At 41.9% G+C, this 21,175-nt stretch overlaps 2 protein-coding genes across 4 annotated transcripts in view; one reads left to right on the top strand and one right to left on the bottom strand.

The window, feature by feature from the left end:
- Positions 1 to 8,933, top strand: part of LOC306915690 (band 4.1-like protein 1) — a 64,369-nt gene extending 55,436 nt beyond the window's left edge. For 2 of the 3 annotated variants that reach the window (XM_079493207.1, XM_079493206.1), the window contains exons 16-21: positions 189 to 494; positions 949 to 1,008; positions 1,475 to 1,564; positions 3,003 to 3,083; positions 5,060 to 5,176; positions 5,716 to 5,777. In XM_079493207.1, coding sequence (XP_079349333.1) covers positions 189 to 494; positions 949 to 1,008; positions 1,475 to 1,564; positions 3,003 to 3,083; positions 5,060 to 5,176; positions 5,716 to 5,763 — 702 coding nt within the window. In that variant the 3' untranslated portion in view covers positions 5,764 to 5,777. Of the gene's footprint in view, positions 1 to 188; positions 495 to 948; positions 1,009 to 1,474; positions 1,565 to 3,002; positions 3,084 to 5,059; positions 5,177 to 5,715; positions 5,778 to 5,881 lie in introns of those variants that run through there. The other variant, XM_079493208.1, reaches the window with a different exon arrangement.
- A 1,988-nt stretch (positions 8,934 to 10,921) lies between these two features.
- The window catches only part of cntn3a.1 (contactin 3a, tandem duplicate 1), a gene marked incomplete at its 5' end in the record, with an annotated part of 112,839 nt that continues 102,585 nt past the window's right edge, over positions 10,922 to 21,175 (bottom strand). Inside the window, 4 exons of the mRNA XM_079515628.1 lie at positions 10,922 to 11,824; positions 13,395 to 13,563; positions 18,946 to 19,058; positions 20,407 to 20,593. Coding sequence (XP_079371754.1) covers positions 11,733 to 11,824; positions 13,395 to 13,563; positions 18,946 to 19,058; positions 20,407 to 20,593 — 561 coding nt within the window. The 3' untranslated portion in view covers positions 10,922 to 11,732. The remainder of the gene's footprint in view (positions 11,825 to 13,394; positions 13,564 to 18,945; positions 19,059 to 20,406; positions 20,594 to 21,175) is intronic.

The following is a 21,175-nucleotide window of genomic DNA, read 5'->3' as shown; positions in this document are numbered from 1 at the left end:
TTACAGTCAGGCACGTATATATCATGGTCAATGTTCTGTCTACCGGTCATTTCTGATCTTGAATCACCCTCTCTTTCCCTTAGATGTTGAAGGTGAATAATTGAACGGCCGATTTCAAAGGGAAGTGCTTATCAAAAGTCCTCGATGCAATCATTAAAACATGGCTTGCTCTGCTTCCTTCCCTCAAGCCTGTTGTGCCGAAAAAACCAAAGAGGTCAGTGCCCGTGTCGTCGTCGGTGGACAGAGATCAGCAGTCACACAGAGACACACCGAGTCGTGTCACCTCCTACACGGCACTGAGCAGAGAGGCCAGCGATGTCATGGCCCCGCCAGCCGCCAGGAGGACCGATGGCGATGTCATGGCCCCACCAGCCGCCAGGAGGACCGATGGCGATGTCATGGCCGTACCAATGGTGAGGAAGACTGACGTGAGGACCGAGACGCAGCCCAATGGCTCCGAGGTCACCACTACCATCGTGGAGTTCACAAATCAGGTAATGGAAAAACGCAATCGTGTTCAAAAATCACACTATTGATCTTGATGTTGGATAACATGCGCTGGACAAAGGGTAGCAGCGGTGGCCGAACGGTTTGCGGAGCGGTCTTGATACCGGAAGGTCGCCAGTTTGAATCCCCGGACCGGCACGTTAAAATTACCACCGCTGAAGTGCCCTTGAGCAAGGCATTGAACCCCTACCATGAAATGTTCTATGAGCAGGGTGTGGCTGTAAACAAGCATCTCGAGCTTAGTCCACTTCCCTGGGTAAACAAAGAACTTTGCTTTGCTTTGCTTACTAGGTAGTACAAAAATGTTAATATGAAATATTTAACTTTATAATTATAATTTATTTATAAATTCATATTTGAATACAAAGTTCATTGATACGGATTGGAACAACCACTATACTGTATGGGACAAGGCACTTGATGACAATCTGTATGTTTCAGGATCATGGAATCGGTGGCTTAGGAGAAGTTTCTTATTCTACAAGAGAGAGTGTCTCTCCTGTGAGTGAAAACTGCTTGACCTTTAAAATGACCCGGTATAGCTGTTACTAACTCTTTAGTTCTGGAGAGTTGTTCTCCCGCATTGTTATAATATAAGACTCTTATCCAAAGACCTGAATGGCTGACGGGGCACCCCTCGTTGTAGATAGATAGCAACATTTCAAAGGAACAGGAAAACAGGGTATTATCTTTTTACATTGTGAAAAATCTGTAGAAGTAATTTTCACTGCTATCGAAAATATTGCCATTGGAAGTCAAAAGTGATTGACTGAATGTTGCAACAATTAGACTAGGAATCGGTCTCTAAAGATCTTTTGTCAAATAAATACCGGTATTTTATTTGCCTGCATCATTAAAACAATACTTGTATTCCTGTGGTGTTTCTCCATATAGTGTACTAGTATAACTAGCATACAAGTGTGCGTGCATGTGTGTTGTATCTAATGTACTTGTCTTAACTGCTCAGATTCATATGGGTAGTCTGGGAAGAGAGTCAACCAGGTCGCCTATTCTCCTCACTGAAAACGTCACCTCGGCAACCACTCAGGTCACAAAGGTAGGAACCCCTCATTAAAAACTGCATATCGTCGGGCAGAAACCATGTAGAGTGTCAGTGTGTCACACAATTATGTAGTGAAACTGGCTACAAGCCAGTCTACAATCTACAAGCTCACAATGCATCGCAATGCTACGTGTTGTAAGCTTGTTTCACTTTCCTTAGGTTATATAAATATTTTAATAATGAACTATTATAAAGAGGTAAAGTTATGCTATTAATTAAAGACTTCTGCAGTGCCTCCTCGTGGCCACACACGGTAACTGCGTACCTCTTGGTTCCAGGCCAAACTGTAGGGGATCTCGGAGCAGCAGTGGGCCCCAGAGGCAAGGCGCGCAGGCCCACCGGTGTGTGGACACGCCCTGGCGCCTGCCAACCACTGTCCCAGTTATGGGCAAATAGCATGGGCAGATTGGGCTCATAGCCGTAGAAGGCAACCCATCTAGGAGAAGGACACTCCGAACTAAAACCAGGACTGCGAGGAGTTGTGCCCCACAGTCCTTAATTAGCATAGTAAAGCCAACCATGGAGTAGCAACGATGGAGGGCTCGTCTGAGGACGACCTAGAGAGAGATTAATTCAAGGATTCTAGAATTACACTAAATAATATAGCTACATTGATACTATGTTTGTCGTCTCTGTTGGGCAGAAACCTCTTATGTCCATATTTTTGTTGTAGTTTTTTCGTATTATAACACCCTACTTGATCATACTACAATAACTACATCGTCACACAAAACCATCAAAAGTAGCAGATCTATAAACAAGTTTATAGATCTGCTACTTTTGCTGTTTTCTGAAAGTTAACAGTTTTGGACTGATGAGGTTTCCACCCGACAGAGGCGATGCATTTGCTGTTGCTTTGATTAACCTCAGTATGTCTAATGTACATTTACCACCCCTGAATGCATAATCTGATTCGCCAAAAAAAATAATCTGCAAGCTCAGTGTCCTGGCGCGACGCATTGTGAGCTCGTAGTAGTGCTGCTATTTTTGGCGAGGAGATTTGGTGTTAAATGGACTGGTGCATTGTTAAATGAAGGACTGGTGCATTATTTTAATGATGTTTAGGAAACATGGGGTTTTTATATGTGTTATGTATTTTTTTAAATATATTTTAGTCATGGCGCCATGTTCATGACAAAGATTTGTCATGAAAATGTGGTCTCACTTCCTTCCTGGACTACAAGTCACACCTCCATGCAGCCTCCCCCTTCTCCACAAGGAGGGGGCGTGCACCAAAGCATTATGGTCATTGTAGGAATTCAGCAATCCAGTCAAACTCTAGTCAAACACACAGACTTCATTATTTTTCTGGCCATAAGGTGCAAATTTCAACTGTTCTACATCTACTACAAATACTATTCACATTGAGTGACTGCAGTTTCTTCCAGCGGTGAAATGTCCCTTTAAGTCTAAATGCTGTTGTGTGTTGCAGACGGTGAAAGGGGGGTATTCAGAAACCAGGATTGAGAAGAGGATCATAATCACAGGAGATGATGACGTGGACCAGGAACAGGTGGGTTCAGATGGAGGAGGGATTGCTACAGTATAAAGACAGCTGCAAGATGATATCCATCAATTGTTTCATTCTGTAAAGGCCAGTTCAGATTCAGATGACGGATTCGTGGTGAGATCAAACCGATGTAGAATGTTGCAGAGTAAAATGTCATTGGTGTGATCATACCCTACGTCAGAACACCTGTAGTCACAGGAGATCAACTTCCATATGAAATAAACCTGGCACGCAGAGAGATGCGTGATTCTACAACGGGTTTCTGAAGTCCCGGAAGAGACACGCTGTGATTGGCCAGTAGTTACGTGCACTTTGAGTGACAGTTGGGGCAAACGCTCACCCCAAAACATGATTTATGGCCCGGGCTGGCCTAGCAGTCCGGGCACCTAGGCTGCTTATCCTTAAGCCTGACAGTGTGTCGCGGCTCCTCGACTCCCGATCCCGACCAACTTTGCTGCGTGTCACTCCCCATAAACATAATTTACGACTGTGCCTATCGGTACATAACTCGAGTCGGCTAGAGCGAACTTCTCGACGTTCGGCATGGCGACTCGCTCCCTTTTGGTCGCTCGCCAGGTGCCTCTCGTGGCTCAAGTTCGCTTGAGACGGCGTGCCTCCGACACGGTCAAAAAAAAATAATAATGTTGGAAAAGATGGTGGTGGCAGCAGGATTCGGTACCAGGAGTTTGGAGTTAAAGCCTGCCTCTGATTGGCCTATATCAAACGTCCCCTTGACCCTTCTGTGACGCACGCAGACGCTTGCCTTCCCTGAAATGGCACCTGAGATACAGACGCCCCAGAGCCCAAGGAGGCGTCTACCCTTCTATGTCTAATGCTATAACCTGAGATACAGACGCCCCAGAGCCCAAGGAGGCGTCTACCCTTCTATGTCTAATGCTATAACCTGAGATACAGACGCCCCAGAGCCCAAGGAGGCGTCTACCCTTCTATGTCTAATGCTATAACCTGAGATACAGACGCCCCAGAGCCCAAGGAGGCGTCTACCCTTCTATGTCTAATGCTATAACCTGCCATGTTGATCTTTAATTAGCAGTATTTGCAACACCTGCAGTAAGGTGTGATTTGCTTCAAGTCGTGCTATTGAAATGAACAGATAGACATTTAAAGGACCACTTCACCACTTTTCAACCTATCTTCATATAATAGGTCCTCACTAATAATCATGAAAAAATGGCGCAATTTTTACTCAATTTACTCAACAATTTGGAGATTTAAACATCACACCCAGCGCGCAGTAATTGCCCCTTTGATCAGTTTACTCCATTGAGTTATAGTACAGTATATGAAGTAGAATTACAATGTTAAAGGACCACTTCACCACTTTTCAACCTATCTTCATATAATAGGTCCTCACTAATAAAAATGAAAAAATGGCGCAATTTTTTTTTCTACTCAGTCTGTGTCATAGGAGGGCTGTGGGCAGTTCAGAAACCATCTTCCAGTGACATCATCGATGGGGAATACAAGCTAATAAAAACTGCAGGCTTTCTAGTCCTGAAAAGTTGCAATGCGAAAATGGAAGCCATCGTTCTCACGATAATGAAAATCTAAACATTTTTGCAAAGAAATCTTGTTTAAATTAGTTTATATGAAGATAGGTTGAAAAGTGGTGAAGTGGTCCTTTAACATTGTAATTCTACTTCATATACTGTACTATAACTCAATGGAGTAAACTGATCAAAGGCACCGCTTACTGCACGCTGGGTGTTATGTTTAAATCTCCAAATTGTTTACACACGGTTTTAGCAACTATATTGAATGTAGACGTCACAAGATGCATCCATAGGCATAGATCTCCGATCGTCTAGCTACGCAAGACTAATTGGATGAAGATATACACATTGAAATAGAAATGTTCTCCAGAAACACAAGAGGGAGGCAAATGTCATTTGTCATTCGACAGAAAATCTACATCGATTCCTACCATAAAAAATAATAACTATTTCACTCCGTTGCAGGCCCTGGCTATTGCAATACAGGAAGCCAAGCAACAGCATCCAGACATGCTGGTCACCAAGGCTGTGGTTGTCAGGGAAACGGAATCATCCACTGAGGACCCACATGGAACAACTGAGGTACAGGAGCTGGCTCAACTTCAAACAATAATAGCTGGCTCTGTTGCAGCCCTGTGGTTCTCAAAGTGGGTTCCGGGGGGACCCCCAGGGGTCATTGAGAGGGTTCCAGGGGGTCTCCAGGTAAAATGTGTTAACCCATTTTGGGCGGGAACCCCTTTTGGTGTAAGCATTATGTTATGCTTTAGCTATTGAAAAATAGCAGATCTACAAGCTCATAGCGCGCCACCGAGTGGCGCGCTATGAGCTTGTAGGTCTGCTATTTTTGAAAAATCGAAGAACGACTGACACAGAAACATAGCTTTTTCAGAAAACTGTCAGGATTTAGAAGACATTTATAGAATCGTTCCCAGGTCAAAATGGGTTAATACAGCGTCAAAATCGGTTTAACCACTTTAAATATAATATTGACTATTTGAAAATAGCCATATCTACAAGCTCACAGTGTGCGTGATGCAATGCATTGTGAGCTTAGCTTGTAGATCTTCTATTTTCAAAAAGTCTTGAAAGAAATTGAATAATTTGTAATAATTTTTCAATAGAATGCTTGTATGGGTGTCCTTGCCACAAAGATGGGGATCCGTGACTAAATTCATGGGGGTCCTTGACATGAAAAGGTTTGAGAACCATTGTTGAAGCTTGACTGAATTTCAAAATAATTATTAAGGTTGATGTTCTCTCTCTCTCTCTTTTCCTTTTTTTCTGCAGTCCTGATTTTCTACTGTCAAGAGTGAGATTGCATCAACAGATAACTGCCCAAGTGATGGAGACTGACACACACACACACACACACACACACACACACACACACACACACACACACACACACACACACACACACACACACACACCTCAAAATCCTCGTCTTCTCTCAACCTCTGTAACTGGACGCCTTCAAAACCACCATTGTCAAACCAATATAAATTGTGCTTTATTTATATTTACCCGTCGCTCCAGTGACGAGAGATGATGGGATGCTGATCAGCATGATGGACATGCTGCAGTGGAAGGGATTACCCTGAACAACCTTTCGTGATCCTTGATTAGCTGACAATGTGGATCGAGAAGAATCCCTAATGTCGGGAGCAGCTTAAGGGATAAGCCTACTAAATACTCCCCCACACCTATACAGTATGGCGTTATTTAAACCCACTTGCCTCAGTGTAATTATCTTGGAGAGGAGATGGTTGGGAACCCTTTTTGGGTTTTCTTTTTCTTTTTTTTAGATTATCTGTGCTCTTGTCAATGTAAAACACTACGGCTTGCACCCGTCCCACGTTGACAATACCAACTGGAAGATCAAACAGTCAGACAAAATCGATTGGCCAAACTACTTCAACTGCAACTTCAAATCCAACGGCTCTAGCATGTCCTGCTGTGAGTAACGTCGACCTCACTCACCCCCGCCAGCCCCGACCGTAGAACTCCAACACCTCACACCACAGCAGCCGTCTGTGCTCGATTCCATATAAAGACCTTTCTTTGTAAAGACACTAGTATCCGTTAGACTTTAGCTCCAGTACTGTTGAAATGCATGCGGTGAAGCAGGGTTTTAGTGATGGTAGAACAACAAAACCTACCCTTAGTTTTCATACTTATGCAGCCAGCAAACTCCATACATTTGCTTCATGTTTCACCCATTGCAGTACTACCTGGGGATATTACTATACGTTATGTTATAGTGAGGGGAGCATGAACAACAGTTCAACCGTCTGTGAGTGTGAACTGAATGACGCCCAGGTCTACCATTTATGACCAAACTTCCCTTTCACCTCCCTTTTGAAAATCTAATGTGATGCGAGTGGGGAATGCCACTTTGAGGTATTTCTACAAATGGTGTGTGGTTAAAGGGCAATACAGGCACATGCTGTGTTCTTCATACACTTTAATCAAATGGTGGCCATGTAGTTCTACATTATGTGCGTGTTGCTGTTCCAGAATGAGTCCAGGTTTCCTCCCTTATCCCTTACTATTATTAAGTTATGCTTTTCAGATTCAGGTGAATTCAGTACTACTGTATAATGGGAACTTTGTGTAGCAAACACATAGAGTAGGCTCACGCCCCTTGTTCAAGTTGCCAAATGTGCTTCTGCATCACACATAAACTACTATTTGACATAATGTTTGCATGATAATGTCTTGCATTATTAGATTTGAGTGATATTAATATTAACTCCTAACAATGGTGGAACAAGAAATGATATCGGAACTTCTTGGATGAATATGGTAGACTGATAACGTCCAGTGCAAACATGAAAAAAAAATGACAAAAAGGGGAAGAAGGTACAAAACATGGAGAATGAGAAAACTCAGCTCTAGTGTGTTCAGGAAATTAAGCCTCCCAAACAACACACACATAGTATATATAAAATAACATTGGTTAGACTCTTATGTGCCTGTTTTCATTCATCTTTGCTCTGATATCAAAAACTTTCACACTATGAATTAAACATGTCTGGCACATTATGATTACAGCCCATTAAATAATTCTCCCCCAACCAAAATTGTTACAAGTAATATCTGGGAGCAGGACATGTCATTATCTTCAGACTGTGGTGTGTTTTGGTACAGTACATGATTGTTAGAAGGATGCCATAGACTTTGTAATGTGCCAATGTAAGTAGCAGTCACATTGTACAGTTTTTTTGTATCAACCTTCCAACAACTTTATATTAAGAACATACTTTTCATGACTGATGGGTTATTAAGTTATTGGCATAAGTATGACATGGTAAAGTTACCCTTTAATTCAAGGATCCTAGGATTACATTACTTGCCAAATATCTGCCACCCTTTCTCATTTTCAGCTAATTTATGGAGAAAAGTGTCTGTTTAAAGAAACTGCTGTCTGGTTTATGAAAACATTAGCTTTCAGTCACTTAACCAAACCTTTCAAAGTCAAAGTGCAGATGTGTGTGTATGTTGTCTTATCTGTGGAGTGTGGACAGCCATATTTTCTTTTTAAAATCCTTTCAAATGTGACTAACTCAAAAGATACTGGGGTGTCAACCAGAAACCGGTCAGTAGCCAAGCATACTGGAGTGCAAAAATGGTGCTGTATGGTATGGTGCATTCTTGTGAATAATGTGTTTCCGATTAGTGGCAAAGGTACTGATGTACACTAGGGGGCGCCAGATACCCAAGAGAAGAGAGCCAGTGTGTTCAGCAACATGCATAACTGTGTAAGTCCTTCCTTCCATTACCATCTGTCACTGAGGAGGGAAAAGAAATGGTGAATTCTAAAATTAACCTTGGATCAACATTTAAAGGGCAAATCTACAGTTGTCTGGCCAGAAGAAGCCTGACAACTAATCAACCAGACTGTGATATTACATCATAGACACTTGGCTGTGTGGCAGAGATGTTTGGTGCCAAATCCTGTTTGGATGACCACTGCCTGACCCCCGTGAACCTAGCTGAACCCCCTAGCCCGCTCTTGTCTGTACAGAGACCTGCTTTCTCCTCTGCAGTCTCTTCCTCTTTAGCTGTGCGATGCTCCCATTGCTTGGTGCTGTGTCTTTGCTGTACAGTGTACTTCCTTCTACATGAATAAATAAGTGAAAATACACGAGGTGAGAGGGGAATCCTCTTTGCTATCCCCGGGCCCTACTAACCGTTGTCTTAAACGTAAGAAAGGAGTGGCATACTGTGTTAAAATATGTGAAATCACTGCTACCTTTTCATGGTTAGGGTTAGGGATTAGGAACAAATTCCTAGATAGTTCAAGATGCCTTGTAATTCCTTCCTTCCTTAAAAAAAAAAAAACTGTATCCTACTACTGTCTCTAGGCCTAACATTTTGCCTTGGCAGTGCACCTGTCTCCCTGTATAGTGAATAGTTGTACCTTGTAAAATAGATAACCTGTAATGGCTGAATCCCCAAACAAAGCCTGTTTTGTTTTTTATATCTGATGATATTTGTTTTATTATTATTTTCTTACTCCAGTGAGTTCACACTGAATATTTTGTTGGTAATGATTTCAAAACCTAGTGTGAAGGTTTTCGTTTCGCATATTAATGGACACTTTTCACACCAGCCAAGATACCTAATTTAAAAAACATTAGCAATCCCACACCTCTGGCTGAAGGTAATGTTAGTTGTGGGTTTCATTTAGATGTTAACTGTGAATTAATTTCTCGACTGGCACACAAACACCCAAATGAAACAATTAACATCATTACCTGCTTCAGCTGTATTTTTACGGATTTGGGGTTTTTCTAGGTGTATGTACGGAATTGCCAATCCGTGTTTGGGTAAGATCGAGCAGATCTTTACCCATGATCAACATGGCAACTGTAAAAGTGTCTATTTAAGGTGATCTCTGAGTAACAGGAAGTCAGGACCAGAACGCTTCTGGAATATATTTGATAAAATGTAGAATACATTTTGTTGCAGGTGTGTACGGTGCAGCATAAGACTTGATCGTCACTGGTCTCCCACCAATGCCAATTTAGAACATAGGTCACAGTAGAAGACAAAAGGGACTTCTGGAACGGTACCGTCAGTAGCTTGAAGGTCAGAATCATCTGTTGTATTGGTTATTTGAAGCTTGACCTTTTGCTTGAATTACCCCATTGATTAATTAAGACCTGAGACCAGATTCTACAAATGTCTTCTAAATCATGACAGTTTTCTGAAAAACCAGTCAGTGGTGCTCAAACCTTTTCATGTCAAGGACGCCCAAAATGCTATGTAATTGGCCACAGACCGCCATCTGAAAATGTGTTGTTCCAGGGACCCCCCTGAAGCAAAGATATGAGTTAAAAAACGTTTGCTGTGAAAGCTGTATATTCAAAGGTTTGCACACATTTCCACGATTTTTCAAAAATAGCAGATCTACAAGCTTGTATTTTTCCAATAGCTAAAGTATAAAATAATGGTTAAAGTGGTTAAACGCTAAAGCAACACAGATGCGTTCCAGGTCTTAATGGGTTGGCTAACTATGTGCATGATGGTATTTTCAAGCAACATTCATCGACAAACCAAAGAAATGCCATTATGACAAATCAACTTTTGGCGGGAAAACAAACCACTGACAATTTCAATTATACCAGGTTTGAACGTTCAACTTATTTACCGATTAAAAGCAGATATTCACATAAAATCAGGTGAACATCCCAGCAAAAATGCTCACAAGGAAAAGGAAATGGTTAGCTTTCGTTATGCTATGGCATGTGTAGAGTTATGACATTATGAAATGCATTAAGCCTCAGCCTTATGTCCACGTCAAAGGAGATGTGAAAAATGGCATTATGTTTTATTAAAAGCAGGTTGATCCATTCAGACATCCTAAGCAACGTAGATACATTGACCATTCTCATGCCAAACAGCAGTTGACAGTAAAACGCCACCTCAAAAATCTATCCATCATCTGTACCGTTATACAATGCTGATCATGGGAGAGATGAACAGGAAAAAGGCATTGCTGAGCCCAAAAGGCCCCAATATGAATAACCCCAACCCTAAATGTATCCAAACACATGGCCATATATTCTTAAATTATAGAATGATCCATATTTAATACATGTTCGAAGACAAAAGCAAATTAAATTATAACATGGAAAATAATCAAAGACTTAAGGCTCATTTGGGACCTGAGGATTCCATACATACAGTGTACACTAATACTGTAAGGTGGCACTGGTCACCCACCATGACTTCCAATTGGTTTGTCAGACATCATTAGACATTAAAGACATCAATCAATCAACACAACTCTTTGTTCTCGATGGAAGCCATTAGATGCGAGTTTCTTATAATGTCAAAGAAAAAAAGAAAGTAATTTGGTTCCAGTCACATTTCCCCACAATGTTGACGTTCTAATATGACCTGTGGGTGTCTCATAAAAGCAAGAGATGAATTCCAGGTAAATGTATGAAGGTCCCAAAATATGTTCTAGTCATACAGCGATGAGGCCCATGTCAGGGTAGCTCTGGTTTCTACAGTAACCCAGTGCAGTATAAGCCTCCCAATGTCCAAGAAGAATAAGGAATGACGTCTGGAATGAAGTTCAGATCGAAATGTGATCTAACTCGTATGTACTGTATGTCCTCTGTTTATAGTCCATGTAACGTTATTCCTCAGTTAGCATCACTGTTGATAGTCATCCAAGAATTGTCATTATAGTTACATATCCATCTGACAGAATTCACACATCCTCCCATAGGATAGGAAACATACACCTCCTGTTGTGTCACAACATCGCTTTGCCTCAAAGGGAGGGGAAAAAAAACCTTGCAAGAAAATCCATTGGTACTAAGAGAGTGGTAGTGGTATGTGGGGGGGGAGCTGTTTCAAAGAGACTGCAGTCAAGTCACGACGTCTTTTCAGCTCCATAAAAGCAGCCTCTGAAAGAGGCGGTTCTTTTCAATATTTCCTTTTTATAAATAAAGGGAAAAAGAAAAGATCTCCTACACAAAGAGGCTTTTGTAGGCAGAAGAGGAGGGAGAGAGCGAGATGGAGAGAGAGGAAGGGAGCAGGTGGTCTTGTCTTTGTGGGACAGTTTGTCTTTCCCTCTTCGTGTGCAGCTCTAGCACTGACTGGCCCCCAGAGGCGGCGGTCATAGTATAGTCCTGGCTGTGAGGATGAGGGGCAAAAGGTGGACCAGGGATGAGACCGGCGGCCCTGCAGCTGCGGCTATGGCGACGACACCTGGAATGGACATTGAGACATCGAAGCGCAACTTATTAGAGTTTCCCTGTGTGAATGTCAATGGTGGAATCTTTTTTTTACTTAAGTAAAAGTATCAATACGGTAATGTAGAAGTACTGTACTTGTTAGGGGCGACTCACACGTGCACAACAGATTGATGTATGCTTGTTGTATGAGATGTATAGCTGATGCAAGCTCGCAATGCATTTCCAATGGGAGTCACATGGTTTGACACAACATTTGTGTTGTATGAGGGGGAGGGGGGCAGTCGAAACACAGCCGAAAGCCATACAACACAAATGTTGTGTCAAACCATGTGACTCCCATTGGAAATGCATTGCGAGCTTGCATCAGCTATACATCTCATACAACAAGCATGCATCAATGTTGTATGCTAGATGTAAAGGTGTGAGTCGGGCCTTACAAGTAAAAGTCCACTATTCAAAATTGACTTGAGTAAAAGTACAAATGTATTGGTATTGAAATGTAATTAAAGTACCAAAAATGTCCCGTATCAAAATTTCAAATTTTGATACGGGACATTTACAGGACATCTTTTGAAAATAGCAGATCTATCGCGACACATTGTGAGCTTGTACTGTAAATTGCCTATTTTCAAATGGCCGAAATGTATAGGGCTGAAGTAGTTAATGTACAGTATGTTTTGTAATTAAATCTACAAAATATTTGCCTCTGAGATGTAGTGGAGTAGAAGTAAAACTACTGGAAATTGGAAGTACTCAAGTAAAGTAAAGATACCTCAAAACTGTACTTAAGTACAGTACTTAAACGTACTTAAATGGGTACTTGGTAGTTACTTTCCACCAACCTAGTGAACATTGTACACCTCTGCCTAAAGTACATTTTAAAGATTGTAATTTGTGAAAATAGGTTGAAAACGGGCTGTGTTAATAATATTAGGACAGCGCCCGGCCTATTTGGGGCCATGCATATCGGGAGTCAAAAATTGCTCGGCCAATAAGCTCACAATGGTATCTGGCGATACACAGATGTATCAGTAGGTGGCACTGTCTTACTGCAATCTACTTTCACCCTGCATGGATTTCAACTTGAAGCTACTGCAATACACAGTACCCTGCACTGTTTTGTTTGTTTTCATTTCGTTTTTTGTTCATTTTTTAAAGAACATCATTTTTTACAATTATGTAAAATTATATTGAATAATTGATAGACAATGAATTGACCATGGTCGACAAAAATGTGTTAAGCCAAGAAATAGAATAGTGGACTAGTAGAAAACTTTCAAGAAACTTCAAGAAACAGACTTTATGCACTTTAAACAGATATTATTAGTGCAAGAAGAGGACAAAAATATGTGAAAACTGGAAGTCATTCAGAGTGAGAGAGTATTCTGTAATGAGCACCGTTTTCAGGCTGTATAGGAATACAAAGAGCAACTGTGCTGTCTTGACAATTCAATGCTTCTTATTCTTGACACTAAAATGACCAAGCCAGTGTGGTGAAGTGTGCCTGCAGGGTTTCACAACAATTTAAGCTCCCAAGATTACTATTTCTTTCGATGTTCCGTGGTGTGCTACCCAGTACCCACCTGCACCTCTAGGGATGGTGATTTGGCGACTGCTGCTGCCCTCCCCTCCCTCACTGAAGGGCTTGATCTGGATTACATAGTCCTGGTTGACTGGCAGAGACAACTCCAGGGAGGTGGTGTTGGTCTCCACTATGCTGGGACGGCTGTGTTTGTCTTTCCTGTACATCACCTACAGTATGAGAGAGAGAGAGAGAGAGAGAGAGAGAGAGAGAGAGAGAGAGAGAGAGAGAGAGAGAGAGAGAGAGAGAGAGAGAGAGAGAGAGAGAGAGAGAGAGAGAGAGAGAGAGAGAGAGAGAGAGAGAGGAGAGAGAGAGAGAGAGAGAGAGAGAGAGAGAGAGAGAGAGAGAGAGAGAGAGAGAGAGAGAGAGAGAGAGAGAGAGAGAGAGAGAGAGAGAGACACACTATGAGAACCAGTGGGAGGAAGACACAGCAAACACTATGCTTGCTGACTGATTGATTGATTGATTGATTGATCGATTGTAGTTTGCAGTTTGCAGAATGGGTACAGTTCAAGGAAGGTACAGGTCAGTACAAAATCTGCTAAGAGGATAAAACCAGAACAAGCACTAAGACTTGTTTACATACAGTAATAAGGGTCCTTCATTGTCAATTCATCAAAACATTTAAAGACAAATATACACTTCTATGCAAAAAATAAATCATCATACACGGTTAAAAAAAAATGTGTACACGTACAGTGTGTACTGTGTACAGTATGTGGTTGGATGTAATTTCCGAGATGTTTTGACAGTGCCAGATCTTATTTATTTGTTTTGGATTTGTTTTTGGCTTTTCTGCCTTTATTGATAGATACAAGTGAACAATGACAGGAAAGAGGGAGAGAGAGATGCGGGAGACATGCAGCAAAGGTCGTCATGAACGGGTCTTGAACGCGGGACTCGACGCGCTGTTAGGCCAGAGTCTATATTTGGCATGCGCCTGGACCACTAGGCCAGCGGGCGCCAACAGTGCCAGATCTTATAACTCTAACCAAATGTGACCGAATTTGACTGAGGGGCTGCCATTGGATTTTTTTGATTTTTAGGGAATCATAGATTCAAATTGACATATTGGTTGTTAAGTTTGACCCACCGGTTTTGGAGATATGGCTTATAGAGTAATGTCTTGCAGAAAACAGCGAGTTGAGAAAACAGGCTTGAAAGGTTCACTTCTGTGGTCTCTAACATTACACCTAGCTACATGTTTAAGCATTTATTTCATATTTACATGTCGATTTCAGCTCTGACACTTATTTCAGACATGCTCTAGTATGTGAAGAGTCTGCCTGTGCTATTAAAAAAAAGTTTTTCTCCTCTGGTGAAAAGCTGGAATTTGCGCGATGGCAGTCTCTCAGTCAAATCTGGTCACAAATACTCTAACCAAATAGTACAATACTTGTCATTTCAGATGATCCTCCATCCTCCAAACAAAGTCCAGTTGGGGGCAGAGTAAAACGCCAAACGGTAATACAGGGAGAAAGAAATGGAGTCCGCAACACTGGTTAATAATACTCAGCTCCACTCCAACATTCATTCAGCAAGCACATCGTAAACACTGTGACTGCTATAACGCCTCTGTCTGTGTGGTGTGGGCAGAACTAGTGCGATCCTGTTGATGCGTCATGAAAAGCTCTAAGTCCTGTCACCTTCAGACAAGGCTGTGATGCATGATGAGGCTTGCGTGTACTGTACTGCTCTCTGTAACGGACGAAGCTGAATCTCAGCTTTAACATGATTGCGTTAAATCTCCCGAGGACAGGGTGAAGGACAGAGGAGGAAAATGTCAATTCAATTTAGCATCAATCCAATTTTTTTCTTTTTGGCTGTCTTGTGATTCAACTTTGTTGATCCACTGTCTTGTCCAATCTAACATAATCTGCTTAGAAAGGGACGGCAATTGTATTTACTGGGATTGCTGAACGTCACTCAGTCCCAGATAAAAAAACAGTCAACTGGAAGAATGCGAAAATAACTGCTCCAGTAGTCAAAAATGTTAGTTGAGGATTACATTGTGTATGTACTGTAGTCAATTTTTGTAGTAACTTGAATTACTGGATGTGGTTTCATCATGCTGTAGATCAAAGGTATGGGGTATTGCCAATGCTTCATCTGTGTTCACTCATGTATGTAATTTCCAATTACATACAGTACATGACTAATGATACATGACTCACTAATTTGTGACGTAAAACACCTAAAGGGGAACTGTTGCATCAATTATGATACATGAGACATCACCAGATTACACTAGTAGTAGTCTGGTGTGTATAAGCCAAGAGCCACATTGATGCACACTATACATGCAATTGTTGTGAAGGTATCAACCCTTGCTTCCACTGTCTTATAGCATTTACAATACAAAGATAATGCAGCCAAAACCCAACCCATGATTTATTGTTTTGCCCAGAAGTGTATATTTGTATGTCTTTAAATGTTCTAATGAATTGAAATGGAGGACCCTGATGTAAACAAGTCTTTGTGCTTTTTCTGGTTTTATCCTCGTAGCAGATTTTGTATAAACCTGTACTTTCGTTGAACTGTACCCATTCTACAAACTGTGAATAGAGCGTATGCACATTGTTTTACGTTGTTTAATGCAATCAGATCAGATTTTTTGTTTGTATGTACTGTATGGGCTGTCAAGGCCAGAAAGTATTTTTTGTCACTCAGTAGGCCTTCCTGCATAAATTCCGGGTTTGATGATGATGTCACACACATACATACCCTCTATAATCAATCAATCAATCAATCAATCAATCAATCAATCAAAAACAGGCAAACACATCCAGTGTGGACTGCAACAGCAGGGCCATGCCAGACTCAATTAGAGAGTGATGAAGTTACAGTATACATAACAAACATCAAACATCCATCCAAGCTAATCTTGTTTAACAAAAATCTGCCTAATGATGATGTCACTGGTGGACGGGTTTCTGAACTGCCCACAGCCCTCCATAAGACACAGACTGAGTAGATAAATTTATCATGAACATTAGTGAGGAGGACCGATTATATGAAGGTAGGTTGAAAAGTGGTGAAGTGGTCCTTTAAGCCAGGGGTTCTCAACCTGGGGGTCGCGACCCCTTGGGGGAGGTCCCCAAATTATTTTGGGGGGTCCCCAAATTAAAAAAAAAAAAAAAAAAAAGTTTTTATTTGTTTTTTTTGCAACTGAATGGCTGGAAAATGGAAATTTAGAGTTTACAGTTTTACAAACACAGGATATGATGTTATTATCCAAAGTGCCTAGTCATAGTACACAGTGCATGCATACACTTTCCTTAATGATTATATCTGGTTTCAGTATTTATTTATGATGTATTTTCTCTATTATTAAGGTTATTGTAGCGGCCAATTTGTATTGGTGGTGAGGAGGGGGTCGGGGAGGGCTTCGCGAGACATGGCCAAAGCATTTTCGGGGGTCCCCAGCCAAAAACGTTTAGAACCCCTGCTTTAAGCTGTGCTAAAGCTTAGTTACAACAAGTCTCTCTCTGGGTGTAAGCACACTTGGGCGTCAAGGCGCGTCAAAAAGCCGCTCGTGGCAGGCATCTCTTCCTGGTTTTTAGACATGTAAATTAAGCTCCACCCACACGGCAGAATGCCACGTTGGCCAGATTCCCAGAAACGGCTTTTGGCATCTTTGTGACGCTACAGTGTGCCTGCACTCTCTCTCTCTCTCTCTCTCTCTTCCAGTGTGATTGGGCTGGACCATAGTAGAATGGCAGAGGGGGGTTTTGATGTACCGTAATGTGCTTTTGTCATTCATTGTTTATGTTGTATGTTGTTGTTGTTTATTGTTTACTAGTGTGAAGAAGGAATCATTAAAGAAGGAATACCATATCTGTGTAGTTCATGGAGATGTTCAATATAATAGGCCTATCTCACAGCCCGCTTTCCACGCCCACTTCCGGTAAATAGTGGTGTCTTTAACATTAGCATTTACACGTTTTTTTCTCTGGAGAATCTAAGTACATTTTCTAATGTAAAAATGTGACAGACCAATATTATTATGAAGCAAACAAGATGGTAAATCAGCTCGAACAGATAGAACAAACCTTACCTTGAGAAAACAAAAGTTGTAGACTTCTTAAATTACCTCTGTTAACATGTATCGTCTATGGAGTGACGTCACGCTATCACCACTAACCCCGAAAGGGGGCGTATTAAGGGGGGCGGGGAAATTCTGTGAGATAGGCTTATTTGAGTTAAAGGTGTTGTGTAATTGTATGTTTTTTGTGTATATGGGCCTACCCCTTGACATGGTGGAGTCCAGACTCATTGCCTCCAGCTGAGTATAAAAGGCTGCCAGTGGTAAAAGAGTTGGACAGCACTAATCATGTCACTTGTTTTGGAGTGCCTGTCTTTTTGGCACCATTTTCTGTCATCTTTGTGAATAAACAGTTAAACACACCTTTTGTTTGCACAGTACCATGTTTGTACTCCTTTCCAGCAGCTAACTTGGCCAGCCTAACGGCTCATTGGCACTGGTGCATGAGTTGGTGCCTTTGTGATCGAAAGGGCCTGCAACCCAACAGAGTCATTTCAAGTGTTGTGCGCAGCGTGAATAACAATGTGAGTAACCTGTGCAACAATTTCAATTTGTGTTACTAAGTTTGTGTGTCTGTGTTGGGTTGATTTGATTTGGGAATGTGCTGTAGCGCTGTACAGAGAACAAGGTGATTGTTTGATTGCCTTGAGCATTTCCTACAAGCACATTGCCCCAGTGAGGGGTATTGTAATAGCTTGAAGATGATAATAATTTAGTTTATTTGCCTCTGTGTGATAACAGGAGTAAGTTTTTATTTTATTTATTTATTTTTATCCATGTGATAATTAGTCATTGACTGTTGCTGAGATTATTTCCTTTGGCTATACTGCTGTGCATATTTTTCATTGGTGGTTTTCTTTGCTTGCAGAGATCATACAACACTTTTTTGAGAGTTATGGGCAAAAAAACCCTGCATCATTACAAAACAAAAATGCCGGCCACTGCTACAGAGCTGACAATGAGGTTATAGCTTCCCTTCTTTGGAATCCTGCCTCAAAGCAGACCAGAGGAAGAAAACTTGTCGTTCCCTGATGTCATCGCTAGGGACACATGCATCAGTAAGCAGGAACTGGGGATGGCAATGAAGGACCGGAAAGTCTGGCGTGGCATTGTGAAATCCATGATCTCGACCGTGGTCGAAAAATGATGAAATGATGATGACAACACAAGGACGTCCTCCATTGTCTCCGACCGGCGAGTCACGTGACGTACACTACCGGCAACTGCTAGTAAGTTGGTGAGGGCTACCAGTTAGCCAACCGTTTGTTCAATGTCATTTCATGTTAAAACTCTCCAGCAGTCTAACCATATACTAGGTTTTGACCCAGTCAAGGCAGTGGATCGCTTGACAGGCTGCCATGGCTGCGAGGCTCTTATGGGTCATTCCCCATTACGGTCTAATCCATAGTCCCATTCACTCGTCACAGAGCTGCAGCCATATCTTCAATGGAGCACACACAGCAGGCAATCCTCTAAAGCTGTGCAAAACTCCCTTCCTTTACTGTACCTTATATCCCGTGACCTCGGATTCATTCTCCAGGGCATGAACTTGGTCCCATTTCAGGATAACCTTGGAATTGGACGTGTTCCACATGATCTTGACTGGGGCCTGGCTGGGAGCTGCAGGGGGGGGGGGGGGGAGGGGGGATAGAGCCGAGTCAGAAAAACAACCAACGATCAATATGGAGTAACATCCAGAACTGACTCGGCGTGAAGGAGCTTTCTCATTATCAGCTTATCATTCCCACGGTAGGGAGTTGGCAGCAACAGTCTGAAGTTACTGAATGAGTGGGCGTAAGAGATGGGTTCCTAGCACTCTGTTTGTGCTGGGTACAGGAGAGGACGAGACGGGGAACAATTCCTGTTAATAGTCCATATTTGTTTTTACAGCTAAAGTTACCTTGGTGTCATAATACACGTAATGGTGCCCTCATTGGCTGCAAAGTGGCTGCAAAGTGGCAATATAGTCCATTATATTCATGTCACAGAATGTTTAGACTAGAGTGGTGAGAAGTGCAAATTGCAGGTGAACTAATGGTGCGTTTCCCTGTCTCTTTGTTTCACGAAGTAAGGGGCATCATGGTATAAAAGCAAAACATGCACTCATTTATGTGGTGCTGCAAAATCATATAGCTCACCGGGAAGAGACATGATATGTCATTTCAGCCTCTCCTGTGACACCTCTCATACATCAGCAACCACTATATCCAAAGACTGACTATCTATTCTATTATTCAATAAGTACAAAATAAGGGAGACGGCTAGTGTGTGTGCGCGTTGCTTCGTGATCACAATGTCTAAGCAGCAGTCCTTCCTTACGTGCAGAGGCCATCACCATGTTGGCTTGTGGTGGACATTTCTGTCAACATTACATTTTTGCCACGCACATACAAAATGAGTGGACAATAATATTACCAGAAACACAAATTGATAGCCCTGAATGACCATAACAGATCTGGAACTCTGTGTTCAAATGGAACAACAGCATTTGAACACAAAGAGGGTCTTTGCAAATAAAACATTTGAGAACCACTAGTACCAGTGGACTCCTAATGTGCCATAGAGGCATAATAATAAAAATTGCCATACTTATTCTGGAGAACCTGGAGAGACTACATTCAGTAAGTGGGTGTTATGAGAAAAATTTAAATGGTGTGTAAAACAGAAAACAAAAAATTTCCCACGGACAAGACCAAGGGCTATATCTTGCCCTTAACCCTTATCCCTGAACTAATTTGCTATGTTTTACTATTTAAAAAAACCTTTTAAAATAGTTCAAATAGCCAATCTACAAGCTCACAATGTCTCGATGTAGATCGGCTAGTTGAACTGTTTTAAAATGTTTTTCAAAATAGTAAAAAATGAGAAATACGTTAAGGGATAAGGGTGGCGCAAGATGGAGCCCCAAGTCTTAGCCACGGACACATTTGTCTGTGTATGGACATGTTGGTACGTGACCCCTGCTTACGTGGTTTCTTGGTTGTGACATTGACGATGGCACTCTGTGGGCCCACCCCGGCACTGTTATAGGCTCGCAGAGACAAGTAGTAGGTAGTGCTCCCCTCCAGGTCCCTGACGAGCACCACCGTCCTGTTCCCCACCGTTCTGATCACACTGGCTGTGTCCTGCTTATCTCTTTCGTTCGAGTACCGCAGCTGTAATACAGCACCGAAAATACAGATTATCCTTCCTTGGCACGCACACAGTGACAGCCATTGTACATGTCCACCCTTTAAACATTTATGCTGCCTCTATATCTACTTAAAATTATTTCTTTAATGTAATACAGCAGCGTTACAAGATTAGTGCATTGCAGCTCCAGTGAGTCATGGCCGAATAGTACAACAATGTTGTGACTTTTGGCAGTTAAAAAGGGAGAGATGCTTGCCTCCTGGAGGCAAGTATAAAATGGTAATTCTGAAATGGCTGGTTGGCTCCATCGGTAAATATTACTGGAAGCATACTGTTATCACATATCACACCAACTCTAGACTTGTGCATTGGGCGTCCTGTGGGGGCTTGAAAGTGCTCGCATTGATTAGTGGCTCCCATGTATACTCGTATACAAGACGAAGACAATGTCTCAAAAGGTCAACTGCTATTGCAGTGAGGAGGAAAAAGTCTAAATATCGCAGAAATGTTAGCTGTGTCCATTTCTATGTTGCCTTTGCCTGACTGTAAAGGCTCATGCACACCTTCAGTTCTGCATAGACGGGTGCGTAGGAGGAAATATCGAT

This window comes from Electrona antarctica (genome assembly GCF_951216825.1).
Source record: "Electrona antarctica genome assembly, chromosome: 2".
Classification (NCBI taxonomy): domain Eukaryota; kingdom Metazoa; phylum Chordata; class Actinopteri; order Myctophiformes; family Myctophidae; genus Electrona; species Electrona antarctica.
This window is presented reverse-complemented; position numbering and strand designations above follow the sequence as displayed.